The sequence below is a fragment of the Gymnogyps californianus genome, chromosome 1 (genome assembly GCF_018139145.2).
Source record: "Gymnogyps californianus isolate 813 chromosome 1, ASM1813914v2, whole genome shotgun sequence".
In the NCBI taxonomy this organism is placed as follows: Eukaryota; Metazoa; Chordata; class Aves; order Accipitriformes; family Cathartidae; genus Gymnogyps; species Gymnogyps californianus.
Window position 1 is genome coordinate 66,644,137 of NC_059471.1, and position 20,786 is coordinate 66,664,922.

Consider the following 20,786-nt stretch of genomic DNA (forward strand, 5'->3'; position numbering starts at 1 on the left):
GGAGTTTGAATCCTTGCTGCTAGAGAGGTATTTCTTCACAGGATAATATTTAAATTGGTAGAAAAGAGAAGTATTTTCAAGATAAATTAAGCATATTAAATAGTTGTTTCTTATTCAGGCAAAACTAGACTGGAAGTTTTGCCACTGATTTTTTTGGGTGGGTTTTTTTGGTTTTGGGAGGTGGGGTTTGGTTCGTTTGTTTGCTTTGTGGTGTTTGTAGTATTTGGAAGGAAAAACCAAACACTTTAAACTGTACAAGTCCTGCTGCTGAATACATAAGGCAGGGAAACAAAATCCTCTTTCCCTCCCCAATCTTATATTTTATTTCAGTTGTAGCAACAGTAAGCTAAAAGAAATTGGTCAGAATGTTTGTTTTAATTTGCTATCCCTTTTGAAGTACATGATCTAGAAGAGTTTTGTTTAGTTTTGTAGTACAGAATTATAACTCTGTTTCCAAAAGTTTAGAAAACGAATTGCAAGAACATGAACATTTACCACAACTTTTTTAACACGTGCTCTAAGAAAATCTTCTTCCTCATAGAATATTCTTGAGAGAACTAGAAAACTACGTAGAATACCCAGAACTAGTAGGACGGTGCTTTCTGGATCAGGTATGTGTCATCTTTTGCTGGCATTTCGTTCATAAGCCCCTCTAGGACTGTAACATATGAGAGTGATTTTCACGTAGTAATTGCCACTACATCCCCTTTGTTTGTCTTGAACAGGTAATAGGTTGAGAATGTAGATGTTAATTGAGAGTTGGGGATATTTTCCGCTGTGTGGGGTAATTGATTTTGTTGGAAAGAGCTACTACCTTGTTGAAAGAAAACTGCTTTATTAAAGTGGCAGTTAGGAAAACATGAAGAGGAGTCACGCACTGCATCGTTTCACATCACTGCAAATGATTGGTTTACTTGGTTAGATTTCTTTACTGGATTTTTTTGTTGTTGTTCTCTTCTGTTTTCTTTTAAAAGTACACCTCAACAGAGTAAGTCCAAAATATTTTTATTCTCAAAATAGAAAGCTATGACAGAATTAAACTTTTTTAATCTGGGATTTATTAAACAATGAGTCTCACCCATAGTATACTAAAGGCCAAGTAGGAGTCTGTTTATGGAAATCAATCTCGTGTTGTTGCTACCTATTGATGCTCTAAAACTCCTGGGAGGAGCCATCCCTCCCCCTCCTATTTACTGGCTACATCCATGGAGATGCTGTTTCCTAAAACTGAGGGACAGAGGTACTTCTGTGCCTGCTGATTTCCTACCTAGTCTTTCCTTGATATCTGTAGTTACTACGACATTTTCAAGAGTCTTATTTTCTTTTGCTTTGAACAAGTGCTGAAGTCATGCTATTTAGTTGCTGAAGTGATAAGGGGCAACAAACTGCTTGGTCTACCTTAGTGCAACTCCCAGTGAAAAACACACTCATAAAATGAAAATGTATAAAGAAAAAAGGGCAAAGACTTTTAAATAAGTTGCACAGAGGGACTCATGGTTGGGCATTCATAGAAGTATTTTTCATACTGTAATAGAAATATATTTGTAAATATAATATATGCTTCTTCGTAAGGTGCTTAACATTCAACTGAAGCAAAAATTAACAGGAACATTTTATTCTGATATTCCAAGTACAAAATTAGTAGCCATTACAAAATCAGCGATTTTGAATAACTGTTTTTCGCTTGGGATACCTCAAGGAATTCCATTTTTGTTGTTGTTTTTTTCGTAGCCTTATTGATTGTGAAAAAAATTCTTATGAACTTTGTCTATTAAAGTCACAAGGATTTATTAAATTTTTGCTTGTCTCCTCAATTTCAGATGGAAGATTTCCAGATTTATGAAAAATACTGTCAAAATAAACCTCGATCTGAAAGTTTGTGGAGGCAGTTTTCAGATTCTGTATTCTTTCAGGTATGCTTGCTTCAGTCTCTGAAATAATTGTCATTTTGGTTTTGCTGTGGTTTGGGTTTTTTGTTTTTTGTTTGGTTTTTTTATTTAATCATCTCAAGAACAAATAACAAAAATATTGAGTAGTGTCCTGATGAAATCCAACACTGATTACAGGAATGTCAAAGGAAACTCGATCACAAGCTCAGTTTGGACTCATACTTGCTGAAACCAGTTCAAAGAATAACCAAATACCAATTATTGCTAAAGGTATGTGTTACTAAACTATAATGCTAAGTACATTTTGTTCATTTGGTTTTTTAAATGCTGCTTCTCTCAGCCTACTGGAGAGAAACCTAAAAGTTAGCGGACGGATGTATAAATTGAAACAGAGACAAATCCCAGTCTATCAACTTTCAGCTCAGTTCTTTTCTCTTTCAGCCAAAAAGCTGCTAGTAGACAGGCAAATCTTACACAGAGACACCTTGTGTAACAGCTTTTGCCCTTATTTCTGCTGAAGAGAAGAATGAAAAGTTGATTAGGGGAAACAGAAGGACCAAGAAACCTTTGCAACAAAGAAGAGAGAGTATCTGAAGTACTTGTTACTCTTCAGTTACAGTCGCCTCATCCATATTGCAGGAATTTGCCTTGCTGGGTTCTAGGAAATGCATTCTAGGAAATGTACTTGACTGAGAGCACTGTATGGTGTTTTTACGAAGGATGCTGTTGTGATTCACTTAAATATGCTCTATTGAGAGAGCAAAATGAGAGCAATATACTATCATAAATTTTTAAATTAATGTATAAGGTTTTGCCATGTTTGAAGTAAGAAATATTTCCTACATAGACACATGTTTCAATAATTGTATTTAACAGTAGTTTAAAAAAATTGCCTTGGACCAAATTTACTCTTGAGTTAAAACTGAGCTGAAGTTAACAGCTTTTAAAGAATTAATTACATTAAGCTTCTGTAAAGAGAGGAGTATTAGAAAGGTTCTTGATTTAAAGTATCTTTACTGCCTGCAGTCCGTGAGTAAATGCTTATTCTCATACTATGAAGTCTGAGGGGTTCCACGTGAACTTGCAGCTATGTTTATCTGGATCAAATTGGAAGATGCATGTTCACCAATAAGCCCTTTGGAGAAGGGATGCCTTTTTAAATGTGTAGACAATTCTCAGTGCAGTAAGTTTAAGTCTGTTACTAGCATCCCAGGCCTCACCATAATTCAAATAATAAATGAAATTTGCCTATGTTTTTACATTTGTTCACTTCTAAAAAGTAACAAATATAAAAAATATCCTTTTGTTTGTTTGGTTGTTTGGGTTTGGGTTTTTTTTTTAGTTATTATGATGAAAAAAGTTTGCGAAGTTAGTCTTGTAAATTTCTTAGGTAGAGTTTACAAAACGTCTAGATGAACCAACTGTATTTGGCTAATTAGCAGCAGAGATGAGAAATAAAACTTTAGGGTCTCCTGAGTTCCAGCCAGTATTTAACCCACTAGATTATATGGTATAAAACTTTACTGGATAACTTTAAAAACTTAGCCTAAATTCAGTGTTAAAATTTGAACGTTCCTAGTTACTGCTGTTTCCAAAGCTAAGTATGTATGTTGTCATTCCCTGCCCGCTCAGGAAATGCTGAAGTACAGTAAGAACTGTGAAGGTGCTGAAGATCTTCAGGAGGCATTAACTTCTATACTGGGTATTCTCAAAGCAGTTAATGATTCTATGCACCAGATAGCCATTACAGGCTACGATGTGAGTAACAGTATCTTTACTTTTAAATTTATTTTCATTTATTTCTTAGATATATGTACAGCATACCCTATACTGTGTACTAATAATGAGAAGAATGTTTTACAAAAGGTGCCTTTAAACTGAATTGTGTAATGAAAATAATGGAAAATGGATCTCTCTATACTCTTCTGAAGTTTTCCTGCTATGAATAATATTTTGCTCCATCTACTCAAGTTTTTTTTTTCTTTGATCTACTTGACACTGAATTAGAAACTGAAAATCGTCTTGAAGAGTCTGGTTTAGGCTACTGCCAAATGGGAGTCGCTACTAACTTTTTATATCTATGTGTAAAACTACACCCAAAACTTCCAGTTAAAAAAAACCAACAACAAAACAATTGGAGCAGAGCTTGGGGGAAAAAACCCAAACCACCAAATATGTGTATTGTGCCTCCCCCTCTCTCTATGTGTAATTCTCTGTATCTCTGCTACTGGTACTCTTGACTGTAAAATCCTGCCTGAACAGTGTTGGGGAGAGAAAATTATGTGTAAAAATCCAACACTGATTTTATTTTTATTACGTTTCCAAACCCAACATAAACACTGATGTGAGAGATTACTTGGAATGACAGAACTTGTAAAGACCTGTTCAGAGCATGTGTTTTAGTCTGATGTTATCTCTTTGTAGTTACAAATATCGCTTTTTTTGTCCCAGGGAAACCTGAATGAGCTGGGCAAGCTTTTAATGCAGGGATCCTTCAATGTCTGGACCGATCATAAAAAGGGTCACTCAAAGGTGAAAGATTTGGCACGCTTCAAGCCAATGCAGCGACACCTCTTCCTCCACGAGAAAGCGGTGCTGTTCTGTAAAAAGCGAGAAGAAAACGGAGAGGGATATGAGAAAGCACCTTCTTATAGCTACAAACACTCCTTAAATGTAAGACACCGAGCAGCCCAGCAAGGTCGAGGTACTGAGGGCTTAACCTGCAGTAATACAACATTCTAGCTTTTTTGTCTGCAAAGCTGTGTTACAGTTTTGCACTGGGAAGTTTGCCCTTTCAGGCAAACCTAACTTGTGCTGCAGGTCTGTGTTACTTTGTGTTGCTGTCGGTTAGAGAGATGGTGGGCGGGAAGTTACCCTTTGAGAAAATCCAAACCGTACTAGTCTAGCTGAATGGCAGTTGCATTAATCACACAGAAAATGTAGAGCAGGGTAGTATAAAATAAATGTAAGATTTGGTCGTCTGGATTTTGAGAGACATCTTGTGGGTCAGTCTCAATTTAATGTACCTAAACCTTTCTTCCCTCCAAGGTAGCCAAGCTGATACAAAGCACTAAATCTCTTATGTCCAACATGCAGATCATATGTTATTAGCTATTTTTTTTCTTGATCGAGAAGCCAAATGTGGTTTTCCTTTTCAGAAATAGGGTACCAAAGAATACCAGTAGCCACCTGCTTCTGTTGTTACCGTAATTGCAATGTGGTAGGTCAGCTTCTGTTCTCTTTGTTTCCAGATGGCAGCAGTTGGAATAACAGAAAATGTCAAAGGTGATGCAAAAAAATTTGAAATCTGGTATAATGCAAGGGAAGAAGTTTACATTATACAGGTAAATAACATGCCACTACATTTTTTAAAAAAAGAGAGAGAGACAGAGAGAAAAGCTGGGGGGGGAAGTCTAACCCTAAGATCATCTGGAGTTTTTTTCCTCTGTTATATCACTAATAGACAGTGATGAGGAAATGTAGGAAAAAGGGGGGGGGAATGAAAAAAACCCCGAACCACTACCAGATTAATTCATAAGGTAGTTTCTTAATATATTTCAATTGCAGGGTCTTCTGGGGGAAAATCTAATCACATTTTACAATATCCATGGAGGATATTGTATACACCATTACTATTGCTCTCACTGGAGTAATGGATGGCTTGGGAGCTGGGGTTTGACTGTAGCACGTGCACAGCCTCTGCCTCAGCGTCTTCCAGTTGTCACAGCTAGTTTCTGTTCACTGAAGGACTAGAGAGGGAGCTCTGTCGCTCCTGAAGGATTCCTCCGAAGCTGTGCTTTGCTATGCATCTCTTAGTGTAATCAGTATTCTATGCTTCATGGCTGATTGTATTTATTTTCGGATAGGCACCAACCCCTGAAGTTAAAGCTACTTGGGTAAATGAAATAAGAAAAGTGCTGACGAGTCAACTGCAGGCATGCAGAGGTAAAATATTTTGGATATATATATGGTTTTTTTAATCTCTTTTCTCTTTGAACTTCAAAACCTGCCCTGTATATCTTCACTGTGTAGGACTGTAGAAACAAAAAGCTCAAAACACAAATCAATGTTAATAGTTCTTTTTCTTTCCTCCATTACAGAAGCTAGTCAGCACAGGACACTAGAACAAACACAGAGTTTACCTCTACCAGCATCATCTTGTGCAAGGTAAGTATGTTGTCAAATCAGCCTGGCTGTCTTCTAAATATACTAATACATCTAGTTTGCAGTTCTTCATTACTCCTATCCTTTAATACATCTCCAGAACTGTTAAACTGAGCAGCAGTGGCATGGGCTTTGCCAGTTGACAGAAAACAACACAGAAAAGTCATTTTCTGCACCAGCCAAAATCCTGGTGGTGTTATGGGTCTGTTTGTTGAACAGCTAATTATATACTTTACACCCCAGATAAGAGAGTTATGTGGAGCAGCCTTTTCCCTGCTTCTCTGTTCTTTTCCTTCACCTGGATTATTTTTTGCTTCCTTTTCCAATGTCATGTTATCTTCCTTTTTGTCTTTTTCAGGGCATTATCTTTTCTCTGTCCCTTGTTCTTTTCCTCCAATTTCCTTTTTTTTTTTTTTAACTGATGTGTTGATTCCTCCAGTGTCCCAGCTTCTGAGTCAAGCTTTTCTTCTTTTCCTATTTTTTTATCCTTCACCCTACCAACCTGTATATTATTCTGCTCCCACCTGCTGTTCTGCACTTCTCTGACACCTCTTTTGAATCCTCTGCTACTCACTCTTTTTTCCATGATATGTGTATATACCCATAAGTCCATGTGCTCATATCTTCAGTCATTCCCACGTGATGTGTGCCCAAATAGGTATCAGTAGCTCTCTGCCCTGCATGTTTTATGCATCTACTTGTCACTCAGGGAGAATTTCCCAGATGTGTAGTATTTGTGGGATGTCTTTCTCCATTCCATTCACAATCAGAGGTGTGATGGGAATCCAGCTGCAAGATCCAGCCTATGTTCTTTGTTCATCCCTCATCTGTTCCTTTGTTAAGAGCTTCTAAGGGGCAGAGTTTATTCCTTTTTGTTTTTTTCTTTTTTCCCTTAGTACATTCAGGAGGAAACTGTCAGCACAGAATGTGTGCCTGTAGCTGAGAGTAGCCTGAGCTGTCTTTTCAGTAGCTCTTGCTGCCATAGTACGTGTGGTTGCAGTCAGTTAGGGGAGTCTTTCTCCTTTGTATGTGCTCATGGTCTTTTTATGCACAGTCACCAATGACTTCTTCAATCCTGGAAGGTATGATCTGCGAAGTAGCTAAGAAATGGTTTTCAGCCCATATATCTGTATGTAAAAGGCAGCCCGTGACCGAAGGTCATCATCCCTGTTCAGACCCAAATTTGCTGGAGATGGATTGATTGTCTTAATTTTCTTCCAATAAACAGTCCTTCACGGAACCACATCAGAAACACCAAAAAAACGGAGGAGAGAAAAGCTGATCTCGCAAGTCTAGAAGGTTATGGCACCACAGTAGCACCAAAGTACCCTGAGAAAGGCAAAGGTGAGTTTACACGTACGTATTGTTATCTTTAATTGCGAAGAGCATGCCTGCACTGCAGACGCACAGGCAGATCCACCAGCGGAATAGCCACAGTAGTGCAGGGAAACGCAGCATTACACCTGAACAAGCAGGGCTTTGCTGCTTTCAGCCCTAAGGCAGCCCACCCACAAAGTGCTGTCCACACTGCACCAGCGTGCTGGTCCCATCTGCCCTTAGCTTGGGGTTTCTGTGTTCCACTGTGCAGTGTGGACAGCCCCAAAGCCACCTCGAACGAAGGGTAGCCAAAAGGAGGTGGGAATTATGTGCTATGAGGCCCGAGTCTGCAGTAGGTCTTCTCTTAGAGCTGCCCAGCTTCTCAGGGTTCTCTTCCTCTGGATAAATTCCTCAGCATTACCTGTTCCGAAGAGTTTTGTTTGGTGTTTTGTTTTTGTTTTTTTTAATCTTGAATTTTGGTTCCCATCATGGAGATTATTTACTGAACCAGTGGCAGTACAAGCTCCTGCACAGTGAGAACAACTGGCCACTTGGGTTCTTGTGTTGTACCTGGACTTTCAGTTGTCCTTTCTCATCCTAACATGCAGGTTCCCTGGCAGGGCTGCAAACGATTTTGTGCCTTGATCTTTTCATGGCCTTCTCCCCTTTCTTTCTGTGTCTCTCTCTTCCTTTGTAGATGACACTAGCTCTACCTCAGAATGCTCTGTACTGTCAAAAAAGCGCTTTACGCTGCAGGGCTTTACTAACCTCAAAAGTCAGAAAGGTAATTTAAAAAAAGAAAAAAAGCTAGACTGTTTTCCGTTTAAGGCTGTAATTGAAGCATCGCTTTGTATGTGTGTGTGGTGTAACAGGTTTTCAGTGTAGGCGCTAGCTTGTTCTCCTAAGTTCAAGCTAGGTTCCCGAGTTGCTGACCTGGACAGGGAGATTTCAAGAGAAACCAGCTCCAGAATGGGAGGGGGAGATGCAGCTGGGAAAAGTGGAGCTGTTGGAGATACAAGGGAAGGAGTGCCTCCCTTGCCTCCAGTCTCACTGTCAAGGCCAAGGAAGGAGTTTATAGTGCCCCGTTCCTGTAGGAAAACTAGAGGAAGGAAGTTGTCTTCAGATCAGACACCTGGCCTGCTTCTAGCTTCAGTGGATCTGCCCCAAATGCACTTGTACTTGGCAAAAAGGAATCAACGTTTTCTAGAGTATTTCTATATTAGCATCCTTGCTAACAGAACTCCCAAAGCATGACTACAGCAGAATGTGTATGACAATGTTGTTTTGCTGGATACAAAAATAAATAAGAATTTCCCTACGCTTCCATAGGGTCTTTACTTTTTTTTCTAAAACAGGCAATAGGAGTCTGAGACCTTTCTTGCTTCCTTCTGCTAAGTAATTGCACTGGTACATTCACTTCTTGCTCTGAACAGTCTGAATTGCATCAAGATGATGGCACTTGTTCAAGAGCATGATTCCCTCCCCCCTGCCCCCCAAGCATCTTTTCAGAATGCCTTTTTAAAACCTGATTACCTTTGAGTTCTTTCTGGAGAGACACTAGGGTTGTGTATCTAATGCTAATGAGGTGAGCACTAATATCCCCTGCTTGCCTTGACAGAAACTCCATCTCCTTCCGCTAAAAGCCAGACATTGCCAATGATCCTTCTTACAGGACCAGGTATTGCTGTAGTACTAGATTTATATAAAAATGATTGCTTAATTTGGTAATGTTTGTCTAAAATTGAAATTGATTTTATTCAGTTGATGTCTAGTTAATTTAGAAAAGTTTACATATACTTTCATCTATTACTGTAAAATAAATTTGTCAATTTATCTTCAAATAACTACATGTAAATAATTAGTTCCTTCTGCTGTAATTGACCAATGACAGCTAAAATTAGAGTGATTACAGAAATCCACCTGTTTTCCAGTGTAAACTCAAAGGTATTTAGCATGCAATCCACCTATTCTCTTTTTTCCAGTTCTTCAATATCTCTTTTCTGTGTTTTTTGCCTATTCATCCTCCTGCAGCTTCTCCTACCAGTCCTGACAAAAAAGCTAAACGGCATGAAGTAGTGAGTGACCCAACTCCTTTTGGTTTAAGAGGTATAGTGATACCACATCTTGTACTCCACAAATATCCACACATCCCCCGTGTAATATGTTACATCAGACGGCTGGGGATACCTATATGATGCTGTTGGGTGCAGCAGTATTGATATCAGCTGAGTTTTTCCAAGTGGGTCTGTCAGCTTCTGTATATACTGGTTTTGGTAGCACAACTGGTTGAAGTTTTGCTTTAGCATCAAATAAAGTAGCATATGGCTAACTAGTTTTTAGGAGAGGGCAGTGGGGAAGGGATCTTCTGCTGAAGAAATAATCAGAAGCTGGGTGTTTAATGGAATTACAGAGGCATCCAGTTGCTATGCAACACATGGTTTTCCAGTTAGCATCCTCCTGTCACTGTGCCCCTTGGGGAGCGGATTTAACTTTTAAAAAAGGAAAAAAAAAAAAAAAAAAGTGAAACTCATGTACTCTAGTCAGAGTGGGGATCATCCCTGTCATGTGGAATTTCCATTTTAGATCTGTATTTATTACTGTAGTTGCAGTCCTGTTGCGTCTTTCTTTGGGTGACAGTAGGCAACTTTTCCACCCTGTGAACCCCAGATGATTTAACTGAACCCCTTGTAGCAGTTTGCCTCCTGTCCTCCCAACCCACAGCTAAGCAAAGAATAGAAAAGCGTTTCAGCTAAATGACCCATTTCTAACCAGCAAGGCTGTTGGTGAAGACTTGAATACAAATCCCTAGAGCTAATTAACTAGAAAGTATAAGGGGAGCAGTCCCTCTCTTCCTGACTCTCTTTCCACCACCATCTCTTTTAGAAAATATTATTCTAAAGATGAAGCTGTTTCAAGCCCTATCACCATCCTCCTCTCCAGGTTTCCACAGCCTTTGTCTTTGTCTCCCCTGTGGAAACGATGCAGGTTCAGCTGCTGTGCTGGGGAAACTGGGCAACACCATTCACCTTGTCTGAGCAGCAGGCAGTGTAATCCCAGGCCGGACGCATGCCGAAACTCCACAAGTGTGGATATGGGAGTTACAAGGTTAATTTTCAGCAGGTAGCAGTCAAACCTCTGAGATCTCCAGGTACCATGGAAGTCCCGAGGGCCTGAAAATCAGAAAGCAAAGGGTGTTTTGTGGCCTTTTCCACGGACGCTGGAATTTTCCAGGGTGGAGAGTCCTTGATCATTGCTAATTTACAGTAAAATTGTTGGGTCCTTGGAACAGACTTGTCTGATTTGCTGTCCTGTCCAGCAGCCTCTCACTTTACGAAACCACTAAACCAAGTAAATTACTTTAAAACATGTAGTAACTCCCCTTTCTGTCTTGCACCTTCCAATCTCTTTTCTGACACTTTATCTCTTCTCCTTCCCCAACTCAAAGAGGGATAAGCAGGCAGTTGACCCAGGCATTTCAGGGTGAAACTGCACCAGGTGATGGTCACAGCTCCCTGGTGCAGAGCGCATTGCCTCCACTCGTTTTCTTTCACTGCTGTATCGCAGTGAGCTCAGGGAAAATGAACTAGTGACAGAATCACATCTTGCAGACAGATCCTATCTGTGAAGAAACCTGTGGGCCTGTTTCTGAAGAGAAGCAGTTAATGAATTCTTGGTTTTCCTGGCACCATCAAATCTAAGCTCATTTCTGCATCACCTTGTCTTTTCTCAAGACGGTCTGCCATTTTCTTACCTTTCCTGCTTTTATGGGGAGCTCCGATTTAGTCACACCGTGCAGAATACACACATGCACATTGAATGTGCGTGCATAATTTTGGTGCCTGTAGTTAGGTTATACGAATATGACCATAGTGACCACTTCCCTGCCCAGGATGCGATGGGCTTTTATACGGACTTGTTAATAGTAGAGTGCCAGCTTGTATGAGGAGTAGGAGTGCTGTTGCTACGGCAGGATCAGGCAGGTCTGCTCTTACTCACATCAGCACAATATATGAAAAGAAAGAGGCTGAGGGACAAGAGCTGTTACCCAAAATGTTCCAGATGAGCAGGTCAGTGAGTATGATGCTACAGGCAGAGCAATTACAGTGATTTCACTTTCTTTTTCTTTTGTGCAAATCATTGGTTATGTTTCTAATGAGAGCTTGGAACAATTAGGAGAAAACAAGTTTTCTTTTATTGCATTGTTCTTAACTTGGAAATAACAGAAAGAGTTTCAGCTGTGTCCCACGAGCCAACTATAAGATGTGAGCTTCCAAGGAAATTTGCATGGAATACAGCAGGAATTTATTACTCAGTTTCTTCACAGATGGAAGTTCATTCTTAACCCTGGACAGGGCCAAATGGGTCAGTACTTCTACCCTTGTGCAGGTCATCCAGCAGCGCAGATGAGGTAAAAGTCCCACTCCGTTTGGTGTGCTCTGGGTGTGATTTGTTTCTATGATTCCTAGATTGCTTTGACTTTACTCTGGCAATGCTCATTTTTTTCCCTAATGCACTGGCATGACCAGCCGTGCGACAAATGCCTCAGAAGCAGTGAAGAGCAAAAATGCTGGTGCTTTCTCAACTTAACTAATAGTTATATAAAAGTTGGGAGGTTTGTTCTTCCTTTCGTTCTTTTCATTGAGTTTCATTGTTGTTACCATTTGGCTTGAACCAAAATCTTACTTACAAATATTTGTCTCTTTTATTATGACTTTTTTTTCATTATAAACTCGACACATTTATTAGCAGCTGCTGACCTCAGTGAAAAGCATCGCACTAGTAAAACTTACTGTAGTTTTATTTGGAAAAGGATTTTGTGCATTCTGGATCTGATTCAGCTTTGTAAATAAATGAAATGCTTCACCCTGGGAGAGAAAAAGGAACACTTCGCAATAAATGACAGGCAGGAGATTGTTCTTGTGGTGTTTGGTGGTGCAGTGGCTTAACACCAAGATAAGTCAGCATGATTAAGTATCCTTGTGTCAGCCTGAATACCCTTAAATAATAAGCTGCCTTGTCAGGTGAAGTACAGAGTGCCTGTAGCTTGTGTTGAATTTCTTGACAGCTCTAAGTGCTCAACAGTTTGAAGGAGGCAATGCACATCCATCCCTTGTTCCAGCAGGCTGGTTAGGTTGCTTTGGGTGACAGCCCTGTGTGTTCATCCTCTTCCCATAAAGTGTACGTTCCTGTCTTCTACCTCCTCCCAAGAAAGAGAGTATCTATCCATCGTTCATCTTTGTGTAAGAGAGAAATAGCTGCTTTTTAGTTGGCAATTTGTGTTCTTTCCAGCTGTTTCCCTCTGTATAAATCCAAAGGGCTAAATTCACTGCTGTGCATTGCCACAACTCCACTTATTCTGATGGAAAGAGGCCAACTTTTGCCAGCTGTGAATTTCACTCAGTGGCTGTAATAACTTCCCCGTGTATGGTTTTCCTCCTTTTTATGTTGATCACTTAAGAGCTTTTCAGTGGGAAGAACATTGCTCCCAGTCAGTGGCTCACTGCTGCAAAGTTAACTGTCGGCTGTTTGTTCCCCAAGGTTGGGCTAAAACCTCTCATTCTCTTGATGCATCTGAAGAAAATGATGGCTGGTCTAGTGCTGAAGATCCGCTGAATTCATCAGATGCGGAGGAAGAAGGAGGAGGAGGGGGAGGCGAGATGAAGCTGGTAACCAGAAATGCTTTCCTATTGAGCTAAGCAAATGATACCAATACATTGTGTGTGGCAGTATGCATTCAAAAGGAACGCTTTTGAAGCTTGCAGGAAGGAAACTGTCTGACTTGAAATCCTCAGCTGGGCAAAATTCCTAGGGCAGTGGAAAATACCGCCTTCTCTTAAATCAGCCTTGTGTTTGTACCTTGGGAAGGTCCATCTGTGCCTTTGTGTACCTGCAGACTAGTGAGACCGTGACCGCTTATGCCGTAGTACAGCAGTCAAGTGATGACATGCTGAGCTACCAAGTCAACAGATTTCCACACATACATCATGTCGTTAGTTTGCCAGCTTGGTTTTGTTTTGGTTTTTTTCTCTTGGTTTTTTTTTCTGTAGAGATTTGAATTGTTGTAATGGAAACATTTCACTGAATGTTTTTCAGGGTGTGAGAATTCATGTACTGAATTTGCATGTAATTGAACAGCAAAGTTTTACTGCCTCTCAGTATGTATATTTACACCGTCTTCAGCATGTATGTGCATGAGAAAGAAGGAAGAAGTACCATAATTTCACAACAAAAGCTGCAACATACCTTAAAGTACTCAATAGAAATAATTTGTTTATGTTTTTCCTCTGTGTGCATTTAGACTCCTGGTAAATATACAGTTGTGACTGATTATGAGAAAGGAGTTTCTGAAGAATTTACAGTGAAAAGTGGAGATCTAGTTCAACTGATTCGTGAAGGGGAGGATGGACTTTGGTACGCAGATCTGTGTTTGGAAATTTTTATACGCAGAACTGTGTTTGGAAGGCAGATATTTAGGGTGAAACTTTCAAAGGCATCAAACGAAGCAATCTGACTTTATTTTTTTATATTTTTTTAGGTATGTAAAGAACCTGAGCAGTGGTAGAGAAGGTTGGATCCCAGCAAACAATCTGCTGATGCTCATAGGCAATTCAAAATCAGCTCAATCTTTAAGCAGCTCTGGTAGGCTATTTATTTTAAATGAGACGATTGTCTCTCTGAAGATTCCTATTATCAAAGAAAGTTGTGAAAAACAACCACCATACCATATTTTCTTGTGTTGTTGTTTTTTTTTCTTCCCTTTCCCAGAATCAGGCACTGCCTCCAGCACTTTGAGCACATCATCAAGTTGCAGTGATAGCTGCAATGCCAGCAGCACCAGCTTCTCGGACATTAAGGGCTAACATTAAATTTTCACCCCACCTCCATGGAAGGTAAATCCAGAGTTTGTCATTTTGTGCAGAGTTCTGGACATTGGACTCCAACAGAGAACCACCAGTTCTATGTTGCCAGCTCTGAGTATTTTCAGTGGTGATTTTTACAGGTTCTCCCAGAAGATCCCAATGAAAAGTCCATGGAATGTGAAGTTGTAAATAAAAGTTAAACGATTTGAAATAGGGTCTTGTAGAGGCTTCTGCTCTGAAGTCTGAAGCTGCAGAGCTGTTAGCATGAAACACATTTTCTCATTGATACACAATCAGGTTTCTGCAGAACTGTATCATTTTGTAACAGCCAGAATCTGAATGTGAGCAAACAAAATGTGTTCAGTGCTAAATCCTCATTGTAAGCTAATAACATAGCAATCACTGTACAGGATGAGGAAAATAAATCCAAGTTTACAATTTCTCCTCCCAAAAAAACCCTTTCTCCAAGGATGTACCTCGGTCAGTGCAGTGAACGGGACTCGTAGAGCAACCAGGAAGGAGGTTTGGTCCAGCCTTTTCTCTTCTCTTGGGTCTTCAGGATATTCTTCTGCTCCCTGCGGACTGGGATACAGACATGACCAATTCACTGACCACAACAGCATCAAAAGAAACTATTATTTTATCCTTTCCAACCTTTTAATGATGTGTGCAATGGAATAGCTGTTTTCTGAGGTATTTTGGCCTCGCAACCAAATTCTTTACTAAGATCACTGTGTTTACATAGCCTTGGCAATTTAGTAGTATCTTTTTCACTACACGGGTGCACAATGAAACACAAATGTTCTTATTCACTGAATGATTTCTTAATAAACGGTAACTGCATGGTTACCTTCAGCTCTCACAATTAACGTGCAGTTACAGGCAGAGGAAACTATTGTGGCTGCACTATGGGTCAAGAGCCTTCCTTCAGACAAACCTATGAGGGCTAGAAATCATGTATTTTTAGTCAATAGTGTTTGTTGCAGACATATTCAAAGAGAAAAAAATGACATAATTTTTCTATAAAAGGGGAGCACGAGAGAAAAAATCTTCATTAGAGAAGAGTCAGATTTATGCTACAGACAAGTATTTTAAATCTTTTTAAAGGAAGGATGATGCTAAACTTGCCATTTTTCAAGGTATGATGTAAGCCAATGTTGTAAATTTTCGTTTGTAAGACGTTCTCTGCATGTCATCCTTACAAACAGTCCAGAATTGTGTGCATGTATTCATTTTTGTCCATCTCTCAAATATTTTTACTTATATGAAAATAGATTTTTAACTGATTTATGTACCGTATTACTTAATGTGGACATTAAGAGCATAATTTTTCAGAAGCACTAAGCACAGCAGGTTATGTCAACAGGAACTGCTGTTAATCATCAGACCCTCTGATGGGTGAGCGCTGAAGTCTGTCTTTATGCCAGAATTTTATATTTTAGAGGCTGCAGCTTAGGAAACTTAAACGGCAAATACTCTAAAGAATGATCTTACTCTTGGGTTGCAAAAGCAACCCTACCCCAGACGCAATCAAAATGCAGCTGACCGTGGTCAGTACAAATTGAAACATATATATACACATACACATATTTATGCACATATATGTGTGCATGTATGTGCTTGTGTGTATATATGTGTGTGTAGATATGTATATGTGTGTAGATATAATGTATCAATGTAAAAGATGTATTTATAGTCTTCATGCTGCTGAATGTGTCACTTCACAATTCATAAATACTTAGATTTCTTGCAATACTGCAATATAAAGGCTGATCAGGGTTTTACTTCAGGCATCTTTTCCAACGCAGAAATCCTCATATCTTTTTTTAATTATCCCATATAATACTGTGCTGACCAGGAATATTTAGTCCGATATTTAACAATGGAATGGCAACATGAGATTCGGCTTATCTTCATCTATGTAAGTTATTTTGTAAATTATCTGTAACATAATTTACTTATATATTGCTGTCATTGCTAGGATGAGACTGTCCTTTCGTTTCTCACTGCGGCCTCATTTGTGTTATTTCAATGGTTTTCTCCACATCATTGCACTTTAATACAACCCATTTCACCATTTCTTTTTTTACTGGTGTTGTGAATTAGAAGTTCAAAGTCAGAGGTCTCTATTGTAATTATGAAAATTTGAATAAATTTCAGCGCTTCTTGCTGAATGCCTTTATATAGACATGCTCTGTGTTTTACTTTGTCTCACAGTCTTAAAAGCTTCTTACGGGTATCATATAAAAACAGAGATAGGCTGAAGGATTTGGGACAGAAAACCAGGTCTGTCTAGCTGTTGCAAGCCTAGAAAGTGAGATCCTTGTCAGGGTCTGTGTGTTCAAATCCTTTGCCTGCTCATTCTGGACAGTCTCAGAAAACCACCATTTTACCCTTGTGATCCTGTCTCACTTACCTGGCACTGGGGAATTAAAGCATATCTGCAGGCTGAGGATAAAAAATTAAAGTCAGCGCCAGGTAATCAGATTGATTCCCTTTCTCCCACACACCCTTTTTTGAAAGACGGCACATCGCTGGTGGGTTTCCCCTAAGAAAGCTGTGTATCCTGTGGTTCCCCTCCTCCTCTATGCACGCCCCTCTTGATCCTCTGATCTTAGCAGAACAAGCTGGAGGTCTGTGTCTGGCCGCATCTGGGTGAGAAACGAGAAACCACGTTCACCCTTGCAGCATCTAGAGAGGAATGTGTTTGCGCATTCACTGATTAATGGCTTTAAGGACCATCATGCCATGGTAGGAGGTGAATTTCACACTGACTGGAGTGATTTGGGCTGAGTTGGTGGCCATGTGTAATTACACGATCCAGCTAACGTGTTATTGGGATTTGATTGCTTTTATTTACTCTTGTTCCTGTTAACGTAACAGCTACCTCTGTAGTAGGTAGTCCTACTTTTCTGAGCAGAAGGAGGTCCAGCCTTTCTGAGCAGAAGGAGGTCCAGCCTTTCTGAGCAGAGCCACGTCATACTTGTTAGAGCAAAAGAATGAAAGAATTCCAGCCCAGATTTACCTTAGTGGAAAGTAAAGAATTTTCTATATAAAAACCTAATAATGATAGATTTAATTTTTAATTGTAAGGATGTTTATTTCCTATTGCAAACACTATGGACTCATCTTGGGTTTCTTATATCATAGATAACTGGCTCAAAGTTGGAGCACAGTCTTTCCTAGATACAGAAGCAGTTCGCTAGTTGGAATACAAAACCCTTTCTCCATTCTGCACAGATGTCAGCGAGCAAAACTGAGGACTTTGGACCATAACTCATTTATATCACTTATCTCAAAATGACAGGGACTCCCATTCCCCTTCTGTATCATACATCAGATGGTTATTATGAACTGCACTGTAAAGTTCGGAGTGTCCACACAAGTCCCCAGAACTAGCAGTCTCCCTAGATTTGTGTGGGTGAGTGCCAGATCTGCCTGGTACGAGGGAGCTACCCAAATTCAATTCCCTTAACTTAGGATGTAGGAATAGAAGAGCCAGATTCTGTTGTCCCTTAAGATTTGGTGTAAACTGTGTCTAGATACCGTATTATCAAAATAAGATGTTTAGATGTTGAGGCAGCTTCTCTGGGCTTTCATTCGATAGGAGATGAATAGGTAACGTGTAAGCTATGACGGCCACATTAGCAATAACTATTGTTTATTTTAACAGCTGTTAAGGAGGATAAAGATGAGATCCTTTCAGAGACTCGTAAGCAGGTGGAAAGAAATGAATGGCCATGTAAAGACCCTCAGAGGGCAAGGTAGTTTTCTGACTTTTAATAGCAAAGCACTTGATAAATAGCTTCTCCTGCCCTTAAAAACATCCTGACAGGGCGAGGCCAGTTGCGGCAGCAGGACAGCCCAAGGCCTTTGGCAAAGGTTTTTATTCCACTTACTTTATTCCAGGCAACTTCCAGAAGCCGTCTTTAAATGCCGTCCAATATACTTACAAAATTTCCCCTTCTTCCCTTAATACATCCAGGAAAGAAAGTTAAGGCTTGTGAAACTTTGAGCTTGTCACTTTTCTATGCAGGAGACTGTGCAGTATCATGTTCAAATTGCAATATGGGGACCAAAGTACCTGTTTGCCTTAACTGGTGAGCTGTTGCATGAAAAGCAGCAGGAGGTGCTCCTGAGATCCAGCTCAGGCAGAGGGATGCCAGCTCCTTCGCCAGCAAGATTATATCAGATTTTTCCTGGTGTTTTTTTTATTCCTTTCCACGTATTTCCAAGCCGCTGCACCTCAAGCTGGTATTTTCAGGGAACCATCCACAGTGGCTCCGGGTTAGAGTCCAGCACTGTGTGTGCACAGTCTTCCCAGCTCCTTTCCCAGGCACCCTTTTCAGCTTCATCTATCACTTGATTACCTGGCTGTCCACTATCACAAGCTGCTTCTGTGGCTCTCTGCAGCTGGCTTTAGCTTTGATCTCCTGCAGATGATGTATCCTCAGGAAATCCAGCCTTTTACTCCAGACCCTCTGCTATCCTTCCAGGAGGTACCTTCTGCCCTACATCTCACCCTGCTTTGTTGAGCACTAGGGTTGCCTTGCCACCCTCCTGCCCCACTTGGCCACTCGCTCCGCAGGCAGCGCTCTCACCGGCTGTCAGCCATGGCTGCCTCAGCCCCTGTTACCTGGCTCTTGCTCGGGCATCTTTGTTTCCTTCTCTTTCTCCCTGCTTTCTTGGTGGATGATCCCCTCAGCAAGCAGAAACTCAGCTGCCACCTCTCTGCGGATAATCCAGCTGAGTAAATGCATTTTTAAAAGTATCTAACAGCACTGAGGAGGATGACCAGTAGTCCTTATTTACCAAACTGGCTGTCAATTTACTTAATGTCTCTTTCTTTTTCATTTAACTGGAGCTGGTGTTGCTCTGCATCGCTGAAAGGCAGTTTTTAAGTGTGTAAGTGATATTCGGCACCCAACCCACTGCAGGCTTCTTCGCACCCCAGCCAGGCACCCGAGCAGCCGCTCGTTGTGCCAGCCTGGAGGGATGGATGGCAGGGGACTGGCTTGCTGGCAGGGTGCTGTGGGGCGAGGGCCTGTAACATGTCAGCCAGAGGTCAAAAGGCAGAGAGGGGAGAGCGCAGAGCGGGTGGGTTATTTTTTGAGGGGAGTGCATGGGGCTGGTGGGTGCAGTGGGGCGAGGACATTTAAACTCAAAAAAACGCTGCATGTCTTATGGCGAAGTAGAAGCTGCATGGAGCTGCTGCCAGTCCAGCAGCAAACTCCCCTCCCTGCTCCCCTCCCGCCTCATAAGTGCTGCATCCATGGTCCCACCAGCTCCAGGGAGTGACTCCGTTATCCCCCCACCTTTCCCCTGGCAGTTTTTGGCTGGATCAGCTCCCAGAACGGGCGCAGTGTTCCCCTCCTTGAGCGGTAGCAGCCACACTCACTCCCTCGGCCACAGCCTCTGCAATGTCCCCGCCAGGGACGGCCTCCAAAGGCAGCAGGGCAGGGGCAAGGGGTGCCCAGGGCGACGAGGCACTGGAGGGCTCTGCTGGCGTGTGGGTAAGGCTGGTACAGCTGTTTTGACATCCATTCCCTCCCTCGGCTGCTCATGCGCTGTTGTACGTGGTTAGCTCAAAATACCTTGTCATACGTAAACAGACACACACCCCCCCATGTCAGCGGGCTCCAACTGTTTTGCTTAGTCCGAAGGGTGTTCGCAGTGAAGCATCCTCGCCCAAAGCTCAAGCCTTTTCTTGAGAAATCTGGGGGCAACATTATGTCTAGACAAAGCCTCAAGAGGAAAAAAAGCAGTGTGGTGTACGCAAAAAGCAGGCTGCAAGACAGTGGCAATGTTTCCTCATCCAACCTAGCAGCGTAGCAAGAAGATGAGTCCCTCAGCCCTTCGCAAGGGGAGGCCGAGTCACAGCCGGGGCAAAGGCAAACCGCGAGGAGCTCTGCCAGCTCCTCCGTGGCTCTCACCCTGCGGAGACAGGCCAAAACCACCCACAATGTTAAGTCCCTATAGCAGGAAGACAGGAAGAGATGATGTACTAAAACATGCTTGTTAGGCATCTTTGCACCTCTCCCAAGTACTGCTGCGGCCGCTGCCGCCCATACCAGCAGCAGCCTAAAGATGGTGGTAGAAAATCAAGGATCAAGTTTCACATTTTTGTTCTGAAAGGTTTTTACTCCAATTAGCCGGTTTGGTGCTGAAATATTATCTTTGACAAATCAATTGAAGTGAATCGATTAATCACCTTTCAGGTTTTTATATTTATTCATTCCACATCAATTGACAAGACAGCAAGGCCCCCAGCTGCATTTAAAAGACTACGGATTTACCAATGGTGCTGTTGCAGCTCTGATGGTCTCGGGACACAGTCAAGAGAAGGTCTGTAGTAGAGTTAATATCTCCTATTACCAACTGAGATAGGTGGCATTAAACAGACAAACTTTGGGGCACACTGCCTTTATTGTAAATTTATTTTGCACTGCCTTTTCTATGTCTTTTACTTCCTCTATTATGTAGGTATCTTCAGATAGCCTCCTCAGGCAGCGAAAGAAGAGAAAGAAAGAACGCACATCAAGATTAAAAAATAAAA

General features: G+C 41.2%; 1 protein-coding gene across 3 annotated transcripts in view; it reads left to right on the forward strand.

Moving 5' to 3' along the window:
• The window catches only part of MCF2L (MCF.2 cell line derived transforming sequence like), a 167,333-nt gene extending 150,927 nt beyond the window's left edge, over positions 1 to 16,406 (forward strand). For 2 of the 3 annotated variants that reach the window (XM_050895914.1, XM_050895922.1), the window contains 13 exons: positions 542 to 611; positions 1,821 to 1,913; positions 2,067 to 2,159; positions 3,522 to 3,647; positions 4,341 to 4,562; positions 5,141 to 5,233; positions 5,756 to 5,834; positions 5,990 to 6,056; positions 7,282 to 7,397; positions 12,909 to 13,036; positions 13,669 to 13,781; positions 13,906 to 14,009; positions 14,136 to 16,406. In XM_050895914.1, the coding sequence (XP_050751871.1) occupies positions 542 to 611; positions 1,821 to 1,913; positions 2,067 to 2,159; positions 3,522 to 3,647; positions 4,341 to 4,562; positions 5,141 to 5,233; positions 5,756 to 5,834; positions 5,990 to 6,056; positions 7,282 to 7,397; positions 12,909 to 13,036; positions 13,669 to 13,781; positions 13,906 to 14,009; positions 14,136 to 14,230 (1,399 nt within the window). In that variant the 3' untranslated portion in view covers positions 14,231 to 16,406. Of the gene's footprint in view, positions 1 to 541; positions 612 to 1,820; positions 1,914 to 2,066; positions 2,160 to 3,521; positions 3,648 to 4,340; positions 4,563 to 5,140; positions 5,234 to 5,755; positions 5,835 to 5,989; positions 6,057 to 7,281; positions 7,398 to 8,067; positions 8,155 to 8,988; positions 9,049 to 9,401; positions 9,477 to 12,908; positions 13,037 to 13,668; positions 13,782 to 13,905; positions 14,010 to 14,135 lie in introns of all 3 variants that reach the window. The other variant, XM_050895905.1, reaches the window with a different exon arrangement.
• Positions 16,407 to 20,786: the final 4,380 nt, after the last annotated feature.